Below are 22,328 nucleotides of genomic sequence, written 5' to 3' on the forward strand. Positions count from 1 at the left end.
GTTAACTAATTGAATTCTCATAGAAATCCTATGACTGTAGATGATGCTTATTATTGTTTGACTGAGATGACATGAAGGTTAAGTGACTTGCACAAAGTTCCATGGTGAGTAACTGGCATGACTTGAAATCAAAAGTGGCATCTCACTCAGCTCCAGATCTTGGGCTTTTAGCAAACATGCCTTATCCAATATTTGAATATCTAATAAAGCTATGAAATGCCACACAAGTAAAGCTGCTGTAAACCCTCTGCTCACAAGAAATGCTTGATAGATAGGAAAGAAGGCAGAGAAGCTGCTGGCCCCTAATTTTGCCTTGAGCCTCATGCAGAGAAGGTTGCATGATAACAGTGTGTATGAACCTGACAAAAACAACTGTGAGAACAGAAGTCCCTGAAACCCAGGAGCAGGAAGGGAGATTGAGCCCAGTACAAGCACTGTCTGTGAACTTTGATAAATGAAATTCCTGTACACGTTGGAAGACAAGAATTTATTGCTTCTAGGAATGATTATGCAAGTGGGGGGTAAAAGGATTGCAAAAGGATTAGGATATTGCTTCAGACACATAAGGGTTTAGATTGAGCCCCACTAGAGGAACTTTGAACACCTTAAAGGGTCCTAAACATACCTCTTTGTTGCTCTGTAGATTCTTGAACCTTCCACATCCTACGTTTTCTTTCCAGAAAAAGAAACAAAAATAAACTAAAACTCCTTCTATTGCCAGCAACTAGCATTTCCGTGTATTAAATATTTACCGCCACATAATCTGAGTTAATGAGTGTATATGCCTATGAAGTAGGTAGACAGCCATGCTCTACTTAGGTGAGAAATCTGAGAATCAGTGAGTTAGTTAACTGGTCCAAGAATATAAAACTAAAAGGTAGCAGAATTGGGAAATTCAAGCCTAGGATTTTATTTCATTTTATGTATTTTTATTTCATTTAGGTAGTTGTACAAAGGAGTTGTCATTCAACAGAGCATTTTATAAGTACAGTGCCCTTGATGTCACCCCTTAGAACATTCTCACCCACCTGTTCACTCCACCCAACCCCTTCCCCCCCTTTTCTTAATTTGTAGGTTATGTATTGATTTGTTTTGCCATTTAACATAACTATGTATACAATATGTCTCGATCTGTGTCATCCCTTCAAAAATCTTCACTCCCCTCACATCCACCCTTTCCTTACTTTTCCTCAGTCCTGCGGCATATAACACATAATTGTTTGCATTCTTATTTCCTCAGTTAATTCTACCTTTTCCTCTTGACTCCTCCCCCTTGCAAGTATCCATTTCCTCTTGCTCATTTTGTTAGCCTTTGGCTTAGTCTTTCTAATGAATTATGCTATTTGCTAATTGCATTCTTCATTGATTCTACTATCTTCCGTTAATTCATTTATAATCTCTTTGGTTGCCCCCCACTGAGCTCTCATCAGTGCACTCACTCAGTGTGTTCATCCATCAGAAAGAATGACATTGAACCATTTGTAAGGCAATGGAACCACTTGGAGAGGATTTTGTTATGTGAAGTAGGCCAGACCCAGAGAAACACAGTTGCATGGCTCCCCTCATTAGAGGGAACTAGAACAGGACTATATTTCTAGAATTAAAGTGCGGTTTAATTAATCATGTCCAAGTGTAATTATTTGTCTTTTACGATCTGTTGGTTTATTTGTAGATTCACACAGTGAGAACAAAGGAGGCTATGCTTAGGAGAGGATTACAAGGGCTCAATAACTATGTGCATATGATCATATAAAATGATGCTTTTCAAAGCAAACTCCAAGAAATGGAAACTAGAGGGTTTTTGTTGTACTGTTTGCAGTTATTTATTTTCTCTTTCTTTTTTCTTTTGGTTTATTCCTTTTTGTCACTGTTTTTTATTTCTGTACCCTATGTCTTGTATGTAAGTTTTTCTGATTTGGGGAGAAGAAAGGGAAACACAGAAATCGTGGGACAAAGGGTGAACCAATTCAGCAGTGATACTTACTAAATACTAGTTGGAAATGAGCTATACAACTTAGGGGCAGGATGGGGTTAGGGAGGGGAAATGAGAAAATGGGGGAGGGGGTGACACTGTTCAAAAGGTACCCATTACCTTACTTACTTACTTACTGTAACAGTTACTTATTTCACTGTAATATACCCTTTACAATAAAATATAAATTAAACAAACAAAACTCTAGAATTAAGTGCACTGTTGGTGGGAATGCAAACTTGTTCTACTACTCTGGAAAGCAGTTGGTAGGGATCTCAAAAACCTAAGCATAGAACTACCCTATGACCCAGTAATTCCATTTCTGCACATTTATCCAATAGACCACAAACACTATAGCAACAACCATGCTTATTGCAGCATTATTTAGCATAGCTAACATATGGAACCAGCTCAGATTCCTCCAATGGATCAGGAACCTAAGGTTTTTGAAGTATAAAAATAATTTAGAAGCTGGGCGCCAGTGGCTCACACCTGTAATCCTGGCTACTCAGGAGGCTGAGATCTGAGGATCATGGTTCAAAGCCAGCCTGGGCAGGAAAATCTGTGAGACTCTTAGCTCCAATAAACCACTAGAAAACTGGAAGTGGTGCTGTGACTGGAGCTGAAGAGCTGAGGGATAACACCCAAGCCCAGAGTTCAAGCCCCATGACCGACAAAAAAAAAAAAATCAGTGAGTATAATCATGTAACCACCACATATTAGCAGGAAATAGAACATTCAAGAACCTCAGAAGCCCCAAATGAGGGCAATCTCCACTCATTATATATATACATATATATATATATATATATAATGTATATTTTTGACATTTATATTGATACAGTAATGGAATATAGACTATACAAACTGAGGCTTCTTTCTTTTATATGATAAGATTCATTCACATTATTATACCTAGCAGTGTCTTATTAATGGTCTTCTCTATAAAGTGTTATAGCATGAGTATAAACAATTTATAATTTCTGCTATTATTGGACATTTGTTTATTTCTGTTGTCTAGCAATAATAAACAATGCTACTATGGATATTTTGCCCATGTCTTTTGCATCATTTATGTATGATGTAGGATGGGATATAAATGTAGAAGTGAAATAGTTGGGCCATACATTATTACTAAGTTCAAATTGACCACAGTTTGTGAGCTTTTCAAAGTGGTTAACAAATCCATGCTCCCACCAGCAATGTGAATGGTTTAAGTTCTCAGCATTTAATACTCAGCATTTTGCATTCTGGTTGGTGGTATATTGTGGTGTCTCACTGTGGCTTTTATTGACTTTCTGTTGAGAAGTTTTTAATATATTTTTCCATTGATTTCTTGTTTCTCCCCTCAGAGCTTTGTAGTTAAGCTGCTGTTGTACAGCAGGTATTTCTGTATGTGTAGGCTAGTTTCTGGACTTTGAATAATGTTCCAAAGATCTTTTTTGTCCAGTCTTCTGCCAATAATATATTCTCAATTATTTTAATTTATAATGATTCCTAATCTCCATCACTTTAAGAGTTTCCATTTTGTTATTTTCTTCAATATTCTAAGGCTTTCATTGGGTCCTTTTATGACTCTAAGAATTTTAGAATCACTTTGCCAATTTTCATAACTTAAGACAATCTTGATTGTGATTTCATTGAAACTAGACCAACTTAAAGACTTGACACCAATAGGAAATTTAATATTCTCATTCTTAACATGACATTTTCCTTCATCTGTATTTTCTTCAATTTCTCTTATTGATGCAAAAAGGTTGTATATATTTATTAAATATAATCTCACATAGTCAATGTTTTTTATTCTATTTTAAATGAATGATGTAATATATATATTTTCATTTTAATTGTTTGGTATCAGAATATAGAAATATAATTAATTAATTTTTTTTAGCCATTGAGACTTGGGAAATCACTTTTTTATTTCCTTCCCTTCTTTCCCTTTTTTTCCCTTCCCCCTTGTGTGTGTGTGTGTGTGTGTGTGTGTGTGTGTGTGTGTGTGTGTGTGTGTGTGTGTGTGCGTGTGTAATACTGGGGTTTGAACTTAAGGCTTTACACTTGCAGGCAGATATTCTACTACTTGAGTCATGTCCCCAATCCTTTTGTGATTTTGTTAGTTTTTTAAAAATAAGGTCTTACTGTTTTCCCAGGCCAAGTCATCACTACAATCTTTCTATTTATGCTCCCTGAATAGCTGAGATTACAGGCATGTGAAGTTGTACCTGGTTAACAGGCATGTGAAATTGCACCTAGATTTATAAAAATAGATTTATGAAATAGAGTCTCATGAACTTTAGCCAAGCCTGGCTTAAACCCCAATCCTCCTGATCAGCCTCCTAAGTCTCTAGGATTGCAGGTATGACCTACCATGCCCAGAGCACTTGTTAATCTTGATAATTTAATTGTTCAATCCCCTCCACCCCCACTACCTCATTTTTGGCAGTACTGGGTCTTAAATTAGAGTCTTGCTATGTTGGGTTTGCTTACTCAGCTTGCTTGCCTTACTGGTGTTCTACCACTTAAGCTATGCTTCCATCCCTGATTTTCACTGGTAATTTTGGAGATGCCCTCTTACAGACTTTTCTTTCTGGGCTGACTTGCAACCAGGATCCTCTATATTTCAGCCTTCTGAGTAGTTAGAATTACAGGCATGAGACACCTGCTTCTTAGTTTGACTTTTTCACATATTTAACCATGCCTTGTGAAGAGAATTTAATTTCTTCTTTTTCTGTATTTTCACTTCTGATAGGTTTCCTTCTATTTTCCTTCTTTATTCTTTTCTTAGCTTCATTCAATGTACTGTTATTTCTGACTCATGTTTGAACTGATGTGCCCTATGTCTGCTATTAATAGTGAAGCTTTCAGTATTTTGCAGCTTAATAAATTGTTTTCTGTTTCATTTTATTTTATGGGTGTTTTGTTGGACTAAGATTTTTATTCATAATTTCCTATGAGCTACCGTAAGATTTATAAGTCATTACAGATACTTAATCTTACCAACTACTTTCTCTGTATCCAATTAAATTTACTATGTATTTCATCTTCTAATCCTATCATGTTGTAGTTAGAATATTTTGATTACTTTATTTAATTTGCTTTTTGATTTGTGACCATTATTAGAAATACTTTAGTTTTCCTTTCATGTAATATGAAGGATTTTGTTGTTGTTGTTTGTTGTTGTTCTGTTTTTGTTTTTGTTTTGCCAGTCCTGGGACTTGAACATAGGACCCTGATGCTGTTCCTGAGCCTCTTTGTATTCAAGGCTCTATCACTTTAGCAACAGCACCACTTTCAGCTTTTTCTGAATAGTTTTATTTTTCTTTGAAATACAATTTTCTATTATAAATATAGAACAGATTTTTACAAACAATTCAGAAGTGGCCTTAGCCAGACAATATTAAATAAACCCAGTGTAGCATGGATGAAGGAAAGTACATACAAGCAGTGTCAGGATTCCAAATCCCTGTGAGAGGTACCTAAGGAAAACAACTCCCAACAAATTCCCTTGGAGGAGGTCTGGTAGGCAGGGCATGTGATCACACAATTAACAGCCCAAAGAGATAGCACTTGTGTGGCAGAAGAGTGCTGTGGTAGAGTTCTATTGCGTATCTTTCTCTTGTCCCTTTTTATTCTAAGACATCCTGGATGCCACATACCCCATGACAGGAAAAGACAAGTTTCAGAGCCTGTTCAGAAAGCCTCATGAGCCTGATTATATTCTTCCATTCCTGTCCTCACACCCTTTCCCTTCCCACCTTTCATTTCCCAGAGGGCCTTAACCTGCCATGAGCTAGTGAGTTCCCTAAAGGATGTTCCACATTCTGCTTTGCAAGGAACCAAACACATTGTAGCAAAGGCCAAGGTTTGCCAAGAGTATGGGGAAAGGGGAGCAAACAGGTAAAGAAATGCATAGGCAGAAACATGAGAAACAAGGTAGCTGATACCTGGCCCAAGATACATAGAAATGGAGTTTGGTCCATTTCTAGCAAGATGGAGGAAAGCCTCTGGGGCTTGAACTCAGAGCCTGGGCACTGTCCCTGAGCTCTTTTGCTGACTGAAGGCTAGTGCTCTACCACGTTGAGCCACAAAGCACCACTTCTGATTTTCTGATAGTTCATTGGAGGTAAGAGTCTCACAGATTTTTCCTTGCCCAGGCTATCTTTGAACTGTGATCCTCAGATCTCAGCCTCCTGAGTAGCTAGGATTACAAGTGTGAGCCACCAGAGCTCGGCTTCTGGTTCATTTTCTATTTGGAGCTGTTCACAAAAAAAATTAAAAAGCTTATTGATGATAGGCTAGGATTACAGGCAAGAGCCAATGGGCCCTGGGTTATAATATGAGTTTTTATAAATTAAAGACAACAAAAAACAAAAACAACTTGATCTCTTCTGGCACTACAAAATGAGTTTGGAAAAATTCTGTTTCCTATTTTCTGGAAAAGAGTATGTAAATTAATGCTATTTTTTCTTAATTGTCTAGAAAATTTAACAATAGTCATGTGAAGCTAGAATTTTGTTGGAGATAGAGTTTTTTTGTATTTAATTTCTTTATTGTTAGTCAGATTTTATATTTTTTTCTTGTGTCTATTTCATATGTTATGTTTTTCTAGGAATTTTTTTAGTCCAAATAAATTTTTCACTGATTTATTAAAATAGACAATAAATACTAAGAGAGATTAGACTTATTTCAGTAATGTCTTGTTTCCAGGATTAACAATACCCCACTCACCCTATGTTCACACTTATCTCCTTATCATTTTCATTAGCTTTTTCAGATGAAAAATAATGGGGCTGTGTTGATTCTTTCCACTGGACAATTCTCATTTTCCATATGTATATTTATTTGCTTCTCCTCTTTTTGTCTTCCTACCTCTCCTTCTTCATTTTTTGTGTGTAATCATTTTGCTTTTCTTTCCTCTTTTTGGAGGAGGAAGGTTTTGATATGTAGTCAAAATGACTTTCAAACACTTGTGATCTTCCTACTTCAGCTTCCCATTTCTGGGATAAAAGACATTATATATCACTACTGCTGGCTGTCTTTTGCTTCTCTAGCCTTTTGAAACAGAGTCATTCATGTAGTCATTATTCATTCCTATTGGCTCTTTTCTAAGCATTGTTTAATTTTAATTTAACACAATATACTTTATTCTTAGTTGCAAATTTTTATTTGACTTACCATATGATTTAATTTTTGTTTAGTGGTGTATTTGGAAATGTCTTGCTCAGTTCTCATACACTTGAGGATTTTATGGTTATCTTTTGTTACTGATTTTTTTTTTTGGGGGGGGGTCCGGTTGTGGGGCCTGAACTCTGGGCCTGGGTGCTATCCTTCAGCTCTTCAGCTCAAGGCTAGCGCTCTACCACTTGAGCCACAGCGCTACTTCTGGCTTTTTTCTTTTTGTTTATGTGGTGCTGAGGAATCGAACCCAGGGCCTCATGCATGCAAGGCAAGCGCTCTACCACTTCCCAGCCCTTGTTACTGATTTTCTAACTTATGCTATTGTATTAAAAAATACACCGTTTTATTTCAGTTTTATGAACTTTGTTGATACTTTTTATTTTTCCATGGTTTCCTATAATCACAGTTTGAGGTACACTTGAAAACAGTATGTATTTTGTACTTATTGTCTACTGACTTAAAGTACCAGTTACATCAAAAAAAGAGGTAACATTGATGATCAGTTGTTTAGATTTTCTACATTCTACCTAATTTTTTTATTGCTTTATAAGTTACTTATTGTAGGAATACAGTTAGTTGTTCTGACCAAAAATTTATATTTTTAAAATGTTAGTGAAATGTATTAAAATCACTTAAAGTTATTGTGAAAGCTTAAACATAAAAATGTAGTATATTTATTTCTAGTGTTCTTTCTTCCTGTGAACATCTGCCAGTTTTTATCTGAGATCCCATTCCTTCTGTCTGGAGTTGTCCACTATTATGAGTCTGGTGCCAATGGAAAAACATTCTGAAAATCTCTTAATTTTCTTTATTATTAAAGGCTATTTTCACCAGGTAAAGATATTCCTTAGGCCCTATGGAGCTCTTTGAAGATATTCTGTTGTGTTCTGTTTTTCATCATCTCTCTTGAGAAGTAAATGAGTTCTGTATTTTGGTTATGTGAAAGTCGTGAATCTCTTTATATCTTGCTGCTTCATTTTGAATTTTCTATTTTTATTTTGTCTTTAGTAATTTGACTATAATGGGCCTAGATATGATTTTGTAAGTCTTATGACAGTACTGCTGCTTGAACTCAGGGCTACATGCTCTCCCTTAGCTTATTTGCTCAAGACTGGAACTCTACCACTTGAGCCACGCTTCTATTTCTAGCTCTTTTGCTCATTAATTAGAGATCAGAATCTCATAGACTTTTCTATGCAGGATGGCTTTAAACTGTGATCCTCAGATCTGAACATCCTGAGTAGCTAGGAATATAGGCAAAAACCACTGGCACCTAACAATATTCAATCATTTTTTTTCCTAGCAAGATTGATCTGAGAATATGGTACAAAATAAACTCAAAGGCTAGAATCTGAAGCTCTACGAAGGAAATTGTTAAAATTGTCAGGACTTATATTTTGCTTTTGAACTGTGGTAACATTCTTGAAAATTGAAGATAAATTTGCTAACGATGATGTTTTGTAAAGGAATTTGACAAGGTTTAGTGATAGTTTAGAAGAAGGGAGAAGAAAGTTCGTAAGATGTTCAGTTAGAGTCCCTGTCAGGGAAAGGAAATCTGTGTACAAGTGTCACCTTTTTTCTTCACACAGTCTAGGGATCTAATGAGATCATGAGGGAAGTAACTAATGCCCTGACTCTGATTTCACATTTTTAAGAACTTCTCATAAGAACAAGATCTTAAATTTCAAATAGAAAAGCTAGGGTTGGCATTTGAATATATACATTCTAGCGAAAGAAAAAAAATCATTTTAGGAAGTCATGCAGATGGTAAATACATTGTATAAAGATTCTGACAGCTTCCTAAAGTATCTTTTTTTCTAGTTCAAGAATTTTGCAACATCTTTATCTAAAGCATGAGTTTAAACATATGTAATTTATGATAATTGAGTTGCTATTTTGAGCTACTTCTTTTCCTTAGAAAGCAGAGTCTTCTAGGATTATCAATAATCAGGGATTGAATTTGAAGAACAAACAGGGTTTGATGTTGGAAACACAGGTTTTGTCCAAACCAGACACACCTAGGGTAAAAGCAAAGCAATCCTGGATGCTTACCATTCCCCTCTATGTCTGATCAAACTACAGAGTCAGTTTGACAGGTCATAAAAACAGTGGAATAGAATGAAAACATCAGAGCTGTCTGACTCACAGATAATATTTAAACCCTATGAGGAGTAATTTGCTTCTTACTACTTAGTTAACCACCTCACAAAATTAGAATAATAATGATTTCATAGGCCATGAAACTGAGATACAAAATAATTCATACCATAGGCACTGTGTATGTATTCACACATCATAAATGGTCGGTGATATTGTCTCTTGAATATAGTTCCTTCCTGTTCATCAGACTTATTTTCCATCTCAAAATTGTGTAGATGGAAATGTGAAGATGCTTCCTTGAGAAACATCATGTTGGAAGTAGAAATGATAGCACTTTGGTGTGACAGTGACTACCAGGAAAAATATTCAAAAATATGTAAAGGTTTTACATGTAAGGTATGGCAGTGACAAAGGTGAGGTATTTGGTGGGGCTAGAAATTTCAGGTGTACAAGTAGGGATATAAATAACCAGAATGGATGATTCCTCATGGACCATGAGGCATGATTTGCTTTCATTTCAGCTACCATCTTGCCTCTTTTCTGTTTCACCAGTGAGAAGAAACTCATCACAGATGCCCTAAATAAAAACCAGTTTCTGAAGCGACTGGACCCTCAGCAGATCAAAGACATGGTGGAATGTATGTATGGGAGAAACTACCAACAAGGCAGTTACATTATTAAGCAAGGAGAACCAGGAAATCATATCTTTGTGCTGGCAGGTAGGCCTTACAGATTTTTCCCATTATGATATGACATATGTTTCATCTATTATGAATTTTTACAAATGGTTCTAAAAACACAGAATCAGTTGATCTATTTGTAGAAAATGTAACAGATTTGAATTCATAACATGGCAGCATTATTGATCAAATTGTAATAGTAATATTTATCAAATGCTTTCTGTGTATCAGGCGTTGTATTGCCTGATATATTGTCAACAGAGATCTCATTTCATCTCCCACTAACCCCACAAGGAAAGTGCTATTATTTCCCTCCACATTACTATTGGAGGTTATTATCTTCGTATTACTCATCTTGGGGAGGTTAAGAAACTTATTCAAGGTCACATAGCTGAGAAAGTAAAGCTCAAACTCACAATCAAGTATTTTGCAATCACAGTACCACTTATGGATAAAAAAGGGTCTCTATTCAAAGTATAGTTGCTTATGTTGACATGATTAAACAATCACATCAGGGAAAAAAATTGTTTTTTGTGGTTCTGGAAACTTTGGGTTTTATATACCAATGGTCTTAAAAGAAAATTTAGATACGTTTAATCAATAGATAACTCAAATACAATGTCTTCTAATTAAAATGTGTTTTCAGAACTATTTGTCCCTGATCACTTGAACATGCTTACACGTTAGGAAACTTAGCAAAGATCAAAGTTTCATTTTTGAAATGTGTAGACCTTGTGATGGTTAGTTAAGAAATTATTATTGTTGTTGTTATTATTTAGATATAGAAGCAAGAAATTATCTCAGGAGGGATTAGGGTTATTAGATGCCTTGTCAAAATCTGAGTTGCTCCTACTTTTTGAGTCTAAGGGAAGAAAATTAAACCCAGAGAGTGAGATAACCTGAGATCGGTTGTGACATCTTTTCCATGGGAGTTCTGAAACACCCAAGTAATACCATATCTGTTTCCTAGGGGTTTTATTTGTAAGGCATGGGGGCAGAAGTTTGTCTAGGTAAACAAGTTAATAGGCTTATATTATCCTATCTGCATTGTGGGAAAGCTTATTTTCATATCCTTGGATTCTTTAAACATGTGAGCTTTACAATTATATGTGTATTTTTTCCATATAATCGTATAATTTTCATAGGCAACTCTAAAATTCTACGACCACTTGCAAGCAAATGTTCAAGCAGTGAATTTACGGTCTGAATTTATGCAGCCTTCAGATTTATAGGGACAAGTGTTCCAGAGTAATTGTTGATCCAGACTACTTTTCCTTCTTACGTTTCTCTTGGTTATTTCACATTGATTTTAGCAACACTAGAGCATTCTGGCAAGAGAAGATAGGTCATTATGTCAACAAATATTTATGGAACCTGCTAGGAAAAGATGAGAAACTCGTGTCAGCTTGTCTTGTTCCTTGCCAGTAACTCTGATGAAAGGGTTGGGGAGGGAAGAGGTTGGACAGAAGTCAGCATGAATGCAGCTATTGAAATCAAGGCCATACACATGAAAATGAAAATTGGATGGTTTTTTACTTGAATTAATTATGGTGTCATCTAAAAGCTGAATTGCCTGGTTTAATTTTCAGGCTGAGAAAATTAATTTAATAATTAAAATCCCCCTTGATAAAATATATCATGAATAGCAAGTAACACAAGCATATTTAACTTAAGACATTTGATATTTCATGTAATTCTTCAGCAGTTCTCAAGCCCCATGGGTCATAACCCATCCGGAAAAAATCCTTGAAATGCATCGAGAGCTATGGTATCAATTGGACAGTACTACTAAATGGTTTTGATGGAATCAGTTAGCTGTAATGAAAAACTATTAAAATTTTAATGAAAATCCATTAAGAATTAGTACCTAATCTGTGGGATCTGGAACCAAAGCAGAACTGTCGACTATAAGTTCCATCAAAATACTATTTTCTTCTCTGCCCACTCTGTTGCTCTGGCACTTCAAATAGTTCCTGGGTATGTATGTGGGGCCTCAGATCAAATTTGCCTAGTTAGTGAATGTACTCAGATGCCACAGCGCTTCTTCATGGAAAGTTAGGAAAGTTAGGAAAAAGTCTAACTCCTGAGCAGAAAGAGACATCACTCCATCAGTTTTCTTCCTTTAAGAATTTAAATATTTTGTTCATTAGTGTAATGTGATTAGATTCTGTTTGAAGAGAAGAGTGAGTTTAGGGCAAAACAATTAAGTTAGTCTGCCTTCCTCCAGTTTTTGCCTAGGGTTAGACAGGGGCAAAGCACTCTGGTTAGTGACTTCCTTTTAAAATAGGTATTATATTGAAATGAAACCAAGGTTTAACAATGGTGAAGGAACTTGCAGGAATCAAACAGCCAATAAGGAAGGGAGCCAAGATCCCAAACTGGTATTTATCCATTATGACAAGCTGGCCTTCCCATGGCCAAAAGCTGTGCAATGTTTTCAAGACATCTGTAATTTTTGAGCTCCTACTCAGCAAGAAATAGTTTTATGTGTTACATTTTTCCTAGAGTAGAATACATTTTAAACAAACAACTTGTCATCCACTCTTTCGAGGAAAGAGCTTTGTTCCATTAATAACAGTATTAATCATAGTTAATACTTAAATTGAATTTATGGTGTGCTACCCATGGTTCTAAATTCCTTGTTTATATTAACTTTTTAAATTCTCATGACAAATGTATGAAGTGGATATTATTATTGTTGTTATTTCCATTATCAATGAAGAACTTCAGGAAAGTATTTTTCTCAAGATAATCCACAGAGCTGGCCTCACATTGATCAATAACCATTGTATTTGAGTCATGCTGTGTATTCATACATTTAATAATCAAAAGAAAACTACAATTCAAGAAATTAAAATTACATGAAATTCAAAGTTTAATTCCCATAAAGTTTTATCAAAACACAACACACACATACACACACACACACACACACACACACACACACACACACACACACACACACACACACACACACACACACACACACACAGTATTTTACCTGTATGCTGTGAATGATTTCTGAGTTTCTTAATTTATGGGATGTAGGTAGATTTTGATGATTTGTATTTTTCTTAAATTGTACTTCACAGAGGGCCGATTAGAGGTGTTCCAAGGAGAGAAGTTGTTATCATCCATCCCTATGTGGACAACATTTGGGGAACTCGCCATTTTGTACAACTGTACAAGAACAGCTTCTGTGAAAGGTAACAGGAGATGAAATTCCCCAAATTGTTACATGGTATTAAAGTTTATCTCATTAAATCAGGCTTGCATCCTGGTCCAGTTTTTTTGTTTTCCTATTTCTCTATATATGCTTCATTAATAGAATTGTTATGGCTATATTCGAATTTATAATGAAACACCTAAATAGTCCAATTGAAAAAGAAAATTTCTCTCATCTACACTTATATGTCATAGGAAAATACCTTCAGATTGGCAAATTCCAGTATTTCTTTAATTACCGTTACTTTGCTTTTTTTTAAAACTATGTAGACATCTGCCTTTGACTTGTCCTGAATGATTCCTTCCTTGTCTCCATGAGTTTCTGACCATATTATGAACCAGAAAAATTAAAGCAATGAAAATGTGTGTATATATATACACATTGTATTTACACACACACACACACACACACACACACACACACACACACATATCTCAAAAAGGATGTCAATTCAAGTAATGAGAATTTATGTGAATGAGTTTTACAGTTTATTAGCTTTTTCTAGGATTCTTGTTTTTGTATATTGTTATTATTACAAATTCTACAGAATTATTCAGGTATGGTATGTAGGTTGTGTTATGTGGATTATCACTGTGAACTATTTAAATAAAACTCAGATTCCAAGTCTCTACTCACATTGAAAAAGAATTTCTGGCCAGCGGCCTGGGGAATTTATATTTTTAACAACAATTCTGAGATCATTCCAGTGCATTCTAAAAGTACAATTACCAGAGTTTTGGGTTATTATTCTTTCTTTTTTGGTGGTGGTTTGTGGACTACAGGGCTGGATGCTCTTCTTGAACTTCTTTTGCTCAAGGTTGCTCTATCACTTGAGCCAGAGCTCCACTTCTGGCATTTTGGTAGCTTATTGGAGATAAACAAAGGAAGAGGCAACAATGCTCAATAGGAAATGTACTCATTACCATGTTCATGTAACTGTAATCCCTTTGTAATGTATTTTTACAATAAAAAAGTACCAAAAAAAAAAAAGAGTCTCATAGATCTTTTCCCCTGAACTGGCTCAAACTGCAATCCTCAGATCTCAGCCTCCTGAGTAGCTAGGATTACAGGGATGATCCACTGGAACCTGGCATCATCATCATCATCATCATCATCATCATCATCATCATCATCATTACTTTTTAAAGTAATTGTACAGAGGGTTTCAATTCAATATGTCATTTTTTTAATTTTTAATTTAATTCAATTTTATTATAAGGGTGGTATCAGAGGGGGTACAGTTACGTAAGTAAGGTAATTGAGTACAGTTCTTATCAAACATTGTTACCCCTTCCCTTATTCTCCCCCACTTTCCCTTCCTCTCCACTCTTCTCCCCCCCCCCAAGTTGTAAAGTTGTAAAGTTCATTTGTGAGTACTACTGTTGTATTGGTTACCCATTGTCCATTTGTCTCACTACTTTGTTATTTCCTTTTCCTTCCCCAAATCAGATAAACATATACACAAGACATGGGGTACCAAAATCAAAAACAGTGGTAAGAGGTGATAAGCCAAATGGGGAAAAAAGAAAGAACTTAGCTGGGCGCCGGTGGCTCATGCCTGTAATCCTAGCTACTCAGGAGCCTGCGATCTGGGGAGCGCAGTTCAAAGCCAGCCCAGGCAGGAAAGGCCCTGAGACTTATCTCCAATGAACCACCAGAAAACTGGAAGTGTCACTGTGGCTCTAGTGGTAGAGCACGCACCTTGAGCTGAAGAGCTCAGGGACAGTGCCCAGGCCCAGCATTCAAGCCCCACGACTGACCAAAAAAAAAAAAAAAAAAAAAAGAAAAGAAAAGAAAAAATAAATAAATGAAATAACTTCACACAATACATTAAAAAGCAAAAACAGAAACAAAAGAAATCCCAAATCCCATATCTTGTTTCCATATCTTGCAATTTGTTTAGCATCATTTTATATGGTCATATGTACATAGCCATTGAGCTATTGTAATCTGTTAATAGGACCATCCTAGACATATAGTAATTATTACAAACCTTGGAGCCTATGTTTCTTTGGGTCTGGCTTACTTCACTTAATATGATTTTTTTCAAGTATATATACATTTTCTTGATCCATTCATCTACTGAGGGGCTTCTGGGTTAGTTCTATATCTTAGTTATGGTAAATAATGCTGCAATGAACATAGCTGTGTTGGTAGCTTTAGTGTGGCCTGTTTGTGATTGTTTGGGTAAATGCCCAGAAGTGGTATTGCTAGATCATTGGGGAGCTCTATGTTTAGTCTTTTGAAGAACCTTCATACTGCGCAACATGTCAATTTATGAATACAATGCATCTATACTCATAAATTTATGTCACCCTCTGTATACTGTTTTTTTTTTAGAATTTCTACTGCTGATTTATTTCCATTTGGATTTTATGTTTTTAATTTTTAATTTTAATTTCCAATTTCTGTTTGTGAATGCATCACTCTAAATTTATACAGGTTTGCTAGTCTTCTCTAATAGAACAACATTAATCTGAATTACATCCTGATGATGTAGTACATAATTGAGAATTGCAAACATTTGCAGATCATTCTAACCAAAACATAATTAGAAAGGAAATCTTCCACTACCCACTTCCAGATCATGGTACATTTCAAAGTCAAAATGATTTATAAAATTAGTCACTTTATTTCACTGCTTCCTTCCATTTACATTTTTAAATGATGCATTTTCCAAGAACTGCAAAATCCTTGAATAATCTTTGGAAATGCTTTCTTTGTTTCTCATTTTGTTAGTTTGATGATCTCCTGCTTTGCTCCATCTTCAGTCCTCATTTTCACTGGTTATTTTTGAGTTAGGAACTATTTTCTTGTTTGAGTGTTTGTGTTGTGCCTGGACTGTGATTTGACTGTTTTAGGCTGTGCTAACAGATGTTTGTCACCAAACCCAACTTCTTTTTGTTGAGATGGCATCTCCTAAACTTTGCTGCCTTGACTGGTCTGGAACTATCATCTTCTCAATCTCAGTCTCCCAAAGATCAAGGGTTACAAGTGTGAGCCATTGGCACGTGGCTAGAATGATTTCTTCATACAGTACTAAAAATGTTGTATTGTTTTCTTGATTTCTTTCTTTAGCCATTACCAATGTTAAAACTTGGGCACTTGACCGAGAGGTTTTCCAGAATATAATGAGAAGAACAGCCCAAGCTAGGGATGAGCAGTACAGAAACTTTCTCAGAAGGTAAGAATGACCCCATGGGGAAAAGTGAAAAGGTATATAGGCAGAGTATAGATATGTGGGTTTAAGCAGAATAAATATTTTATTATAGTTTCTCCTCTGTAAGTATTTTCCATGTTGATAAACCAAGGAATGAAAGTATTCTCTTATATTAAATGTTACTGCATCAACATTTATATTTAATTCCCATTAGTTTAGGTCCTGATTTCCTTTTCTATTATGTTGCCCTTGTATTGATTGAGCCATAGTGTATAGTACTGAAAATAATGTATAAATACTCCTAAATAAATCCACATTGAATGCTTACTTGGGTGATAAGGTTTGAAAGAAAATAGCATAATCTTGCTTTTCTAACTCTTCTAACACATTCCTTTTCTCATTTACATAGTCATACTATTGCCCAACTCAGCATTATTTGTTGCAGTTTAACTTGCCCAAATTATTGCTATAACATTTTTGTTATGTCACAATGACACAGATCAGTGGCATATGCTAATTTCAGGAAATGTCTGTACCTCAACAACTTGAAACATCAATTATAGAAAAGCACATGTCTATGTGACTTAGAAAGCCAGTTCCAAGTTAAGGGAAACTTTTGAGACTATAAGTTCCATATCTTAAATACTTTTATATCGTTTGTGAGAGTTCTGACAATCTCTGTATCTGTAAGAGATTCTGTAATGAAGTGTTATTATGATAAATGGGAACAATAATAATATTGCACTTCAGGATTTCAAAAAGTAAATATGAAGTTCATCTTAAGTAAAATAGTGTGATTTTTATATTGTATAGCAAGCCTGTGATGCCAATGATTTTAGGGCTGCACAGTGCTTAGCCTATAGTGTGGGCTCCATAAACACCTAAGGAGTGCACTGCTAATCAGTAGAATATTGCAGGTGTTAAAGTATCTCAAGTAGAATTTTCTTGGTTTGCCCTCTCAGCCACAACAATGACTCATGGCAGTGAGCCACAATAATGACAAGAAAGTGTCTTACCTATCTTCTAGCCAGTACCTTAGTCATCATTCTGTGAGATCTACCTGAATATAGGTAATCTCAAACTCTAACAACCGAGCCTGGAAGGTCAGCATTTAAAGGTAATAACCTACAGTTCTGCACAGACCAAAAAAGTACTTCATAAAAAAACCTATGCCTCTGGGTCATGTTTGAATATTTGAGATAAAACTCAAATTGCCCTGTATAGCAGTTCATTCCTTCGGAGTCTAGTATGTTCTGATTTAGTGGCAGGAGCTCAGATAATCTATTACATCACTTTTTTCCTTCTTTTATTTTGTTATATCATTTGTCGATTCAACACATTTATTACCCGGCATTAAGCAATGTAGAATCATTTGTGGACAAGATAAACCTGATCCTTCTTTGCTTTGCTTTGCTTTGCTTTGCTTTGCTTGTCCTTTGTGGGGCTTGAACTCTGGCATGGGCGCTGTCCCTCAGCTCTTCAGCTCAAGGCTAGCACTCTACCACTTGATCCACAGCGCCACTTCTGGTTTTCTGAGTGGTTTATTGGAGAAAAGACCCTCAGGGGCTTTTCTGCCTGGGATGGCTTTGAACCTCGATCCTCAGATCTGAGCCTCCTGAGTAGCTAGGATTAAAGGCATGAGCTACCAGCACCCTGCTGATCCTTATTTTCATAAAGGGAAGATAGGCTGAGATTTTTCCTCATATCTGTTTCCCCATCATTTTTCACATGTTTAATATGTAAAGAGCTAAATTTGGACAGGATGTAATATTTTTATAATAAAGTTGTGTGAAATAATGACAAATTTTGGCTATCATATTATCACTTTATCTCTAGGGAGATATGCTAGGGGAACATGTTTTTCTTTGTTTCAGAATATACAATAAGCTCTTTCTTTTCTCCTTTACAATTTTATTCTAAAGTATATAAGATATGAGTTATATACTCCACATGTAAGTTACAAAGTCACTCACAATTGCACTATTGGGAAATGAAACGAGTACATTGGAAAGACAGCTGCACAACATTATTCTCAGTACAAAAGAAAAGAAACAAGCAAACTGTCAATTAACCAATGAATTGATAAAGAAAAATACTACCATTTGTACAGTAGAACATTATTTGTCCACAAAAGGAGTGAAATCCTGTTATTTGTGCTGATAGAGTTGGTCATGAAGGTTACTATATTAAGTGAAATAAGCCACACAGAGGAAACCAAGTTCTGCATGATCTCACTCATGTGTTATATCTAAGAGGGTTGAGCTCATAGAGGTTGTGAGTACAATGGTGATTATTAGAAACTGGAGAAGGTGGAAGGAGGAATGGAGAAATGTTGATCAACTGAGTACTGAATTATAGGTAGATAGGAGTATGGAGTTCTAGTGTGCTATTTCACAGTAGGATGAACGTAGTATTGATAATGTAGTTTATATTTGAAAAAAGGTAGAAGAAAGGAATCTGCATGCTGTTACCATGAGTTACAGATATTTGAGAACAGAGAAACATTTACTTGAATTTAAACAGTGCAAAATGAAATTGCGGAAACGATATTCACAAGACAATATGTTGGAAATGATTTGTACAACTTCGGGGGAGATTGGGGAAGGAAGGAAATGGGAGAAAAATGAGGGAAGGGGAACAAGTATGGCAAGAAATGTACTTATTTCCTTACTTATGTAACTGTAACACCTCTATACATCACCCTGACAATAAAAAAATAAACAGTGCAAAATGACACATGTATAGACATATCATAAAGGGCCCCATACAAATATATAATTTTTATGATTTTATGTATCACTTTAAAATGCATTTACATTTAGAAGATCATAACAGTATCCATGAAGCTATTGCCCAATCCGAGGAACAGAAAGTTAGCTTAGTTACTGAATTTCTTATGTGTTCTGATACATCTAGCCTCCCATTCCCCTCCCCTGCTTCATAGAGTAGCTTGAGTGTGTAGTTTAGTATTTTTTTATTTACAATTTTGCCTATAGTTTGATTTTGTCTATTTTTTAAGTTTATAAAAATGGAGTTGTTTTTGCAAGTAAATTTATTTTCTACCCAGTATTTTTTTTTCCCTGAGATTTAGATCTGTTACAGAGCCTCTTTTCTTGATTCTAGTGCCGAATTATGTTTTTCCACTAGGACTTGTTCCAGCACTTTGCTTTGCAATTACAAGTGATATTGCTGCAAACATTCTTATACATGGCTCTTGGCCTTTTGCTTCCTGGTGCCCATGTGCAGAAGTCAGTCCAGAGCTTTATGCTTGCACATAATCAGATCTGATCATGTATTTTTGGAATCTCATTATTTTTCCCCGTAGGGGTGTCAAGTTTCAGATGGCAAGAAAGAAGCAATTGTATCAATAATCTTGAATAAAAATGTGTGAAGAAAAAGAGAACTTTAAGAGCACAATTTAGTCATTATCCTTTTTGATTTTTGGAAATAATTGGTTTCAGTATTCTATTTCATTCTTTGTAAATTATTAGCTGTACGAAATGTACCTATTACATGCCTCTGGCTATCATTGATTTTTCGAAGACAGTACAGTATGACATTCCAATGGTAATAACCACATTCCTAGGACAGAGTCTTGACTTTATTAGGAGGATTCAGATGAATATCTGATCTTCCACCCAAAGCAGAGCTCCTTACTCAGTATAACAGAAGAGATACTGAAGTATGGAGAGGAACATATTTCCAGATATGAGTCACTTTGAAAACCCAAACAAACCAAATGCTTCATTTCCCAAGTTGATACAATATAATTTTTCCACTTTGTAACATCTTACTATTTTCACTTATTTGCTTGTGATAAATGTCTGGGATAAATATGTATCATGTCCAATGTGCATAAATTTCAATAGTTTATGTGTTTTCCATTATTTGAAGGCTTACTCTGAAAAAATTAAGGTACATAATTGTTATTACCTAAACTAACTTCAGAATCTACATAAAGTAGGTACATGTAATTATTGTTTAATTCAAGAAGATAAATGAATAGCTGGACCTATGGCAGATGCCTGTAATCTCAGCACTTTGGAAGCTGAAGAAGGAAAACTGAGTTTAAGGCCAGTCTGGGTTACATATAGTAGGTGAAAAAGAAAAAAGAAAAGGTAATTAACTAAAGATTCTGTAGTTAAGTAAAGATTTTTTTCTTTTTACTTTTGAAGTGTATCCTTGCTGAAAAATTTACCTGAAGATAAACTAACCAAGATCATTGACTGCTTAGAAGTGGTAAGACGTTTTAAAATAAAATGTAAATTTCATTAGATTTTATCATCTACTGCTATTATTAGAACTGTAAATGAATCAAGAGACAATGGTGGTAGATTATCAGTTTCCAGAGATTGGGGGTCATTTCCTACTGTGAAAAATTTTAGTCTAGCTCTTGCTGAATTTGGGGTCCGGAAAAGGTTAGATTCTTTTGAAATTTACCCAATGAAAGTAGATTTGCATGTGTATGGTGAAAAAGTTGATTTACATATTTTAATCTTTTTAGTTATGTTATAAAACTAACCTTCCCTCCACAAGAGGTATTTGATTTTTCTACAATTAGCATCACAATCCCTTGCAGAATTTTCGAAGTATAAAAGAGGCAGTGAAGCATAATTGGGAGCTAGAACACAGAAAGGGCATGTGGTTGCTTTTGGTGACAAGCCTCTGAATCAGCCTCAGAAACATACTCTCCTTGAACACTCCAGGCCATGAAAATATATTTACAGAAACTGAACTCAAGAAGCACTTTACCTGTGTGAATATCTACAGGAAAGTGCTGTGTTGGAATGTGCTCAAAACTCATTTTAGCACTACTCAGATGGTTGGTTTTAATCCAGGATTTGTCAAGTTGGTGAATAATGCTTTTATGACATGTACCTTGGTTTCTTATGATATGCATTTTATGCAAACCTCTTCAGATTTCAGAGATTAAAATTCAAAACAAATAACCTCTCTAACTTTTTTCGGGGGGAGGGGGCATGTATGCAGAGATGGGTCATTTTCAATGAAACCAGAGTGGCTTTTATGGAACCGAAAGGAGGAAGGGACTGGTGAAAGAGTCATATGGAGACTTGGAGCATTCAAGTGGCTCTCAGTGGGAGGAAAATAGAAAAGTACTGCAAGACTGGTTGTTGACAGATTCATGCCTCTGTCAATCACGCTGAACAACACAAACTAGTATCTGTTGAGAAGGGAGAAGGGGTCATTTTATCCTAAGTGTAAGTGATACCAGTAATGTTCCTATTTACAATTCATGGAAGCCATCCAGCCATTTATCAAGGACAGGTCATGATGACACAGAGCATGCCCTGGATCTGCCAGGGGCTTCAGATATGAAGTCATTTTCAAGAAAACTGCTGGTGCAGCATCCCTTGGGATTTCCTCAGTGTGTAACATAACCCAATCACAGATGTTACATATTAATAATTCATCCCAATTTCTGAGGGTGCTTTATGTTAGAAAAGCAAGAGAGACCCTGTATTTTTTGTTAACCAAAGAAATCTGTTTTTAATATAATACTAATAGAGTAGACTTACCAGAGGGAAATTCCATGCTGACAGCAAATATGAAAATTATCATTAAAAATAAATGATAAATTAGACATTTTTTCATGTATAAGCAATCACAAGGAACATAAAATGGGGGCTCAAACCCAGTGTCAATTAGCACACAATTCATGTATGAGAGTCTCATCTTTTAAACACCATAGAAAATTTGCTTTCCTGTATCTTAGCATTTGCACACAGCAGCACAGTTTATAAAGAGCTCTTTATTCATACCTGGCAAACAAATGTGTCTCTATAATGTGTGAAAATTCTCAGCTGAGAAAGTGATGAACAAGGGAGTAATGAGATTCTATTTAGGTCTAAGAAACGCACATAACTTATCAGTATAGTTTGGACTCATGACCCATCAACATAGTCCTGACAAGTCAATCCCTAATGCATAGAGTTATGATGGAGCATCCGCTGAGTTCTCAGACCAACTGTTCCACAAACTGGTTCCATGATC

The 22,328-nt window shown here is 35.5% G+C and overlaps 1 protein-coding gene across 3 annotated transcripts in view; it reads left to right on the forward strand.

Moving 5' to 3' along the window:
- Positions 1-22,328, forward strand: part of Prkg2 (protein kinase cGMP-dependent 2) — a 116,059-nt gene that overhangs the window by 26,677 nt on the left and 67,054 nt on the right. For all 3 annotated transcript variants that reach the window (XM_070012967.1, XM_070012969.1, XM_070012968.1), the window contains exons 3-6: positions 9,803-9,969; positions 13,023-13,136; positions 16,235-16,340; positions 20,492-20,555. In XM_070012967.1, the coding sequence (XP_069869068.1) occupies positions 9,803-9,969; positions 13,023-13,136; positions 16,235-16,340; positions 20,492-20,555 (451 nt within the window). The remainder of the gene's footprint in view (positions 1-9,802; positions 9,970-13,022; positions 13,137-16,234; positions 16,341-20,491; positions 20,556-22,328) is intronic.

Source organism: Dipodomys merriami, unplaced genomic scaffold (genome assembly GCF_024711535.1).
Source record: "Dipodomys merriami isolate MVZ:Mamm:240054 unplaced genomic scaffold, mDipMer1.0.p SCAF_9, whole genome shotgun sequence".
Lineage (NCBI taxonomy): Eukaryota > Metazoa > Chordata > Mammalia > Rodentia > Heteromyidae > Dipodomys > Dipodomys merriami.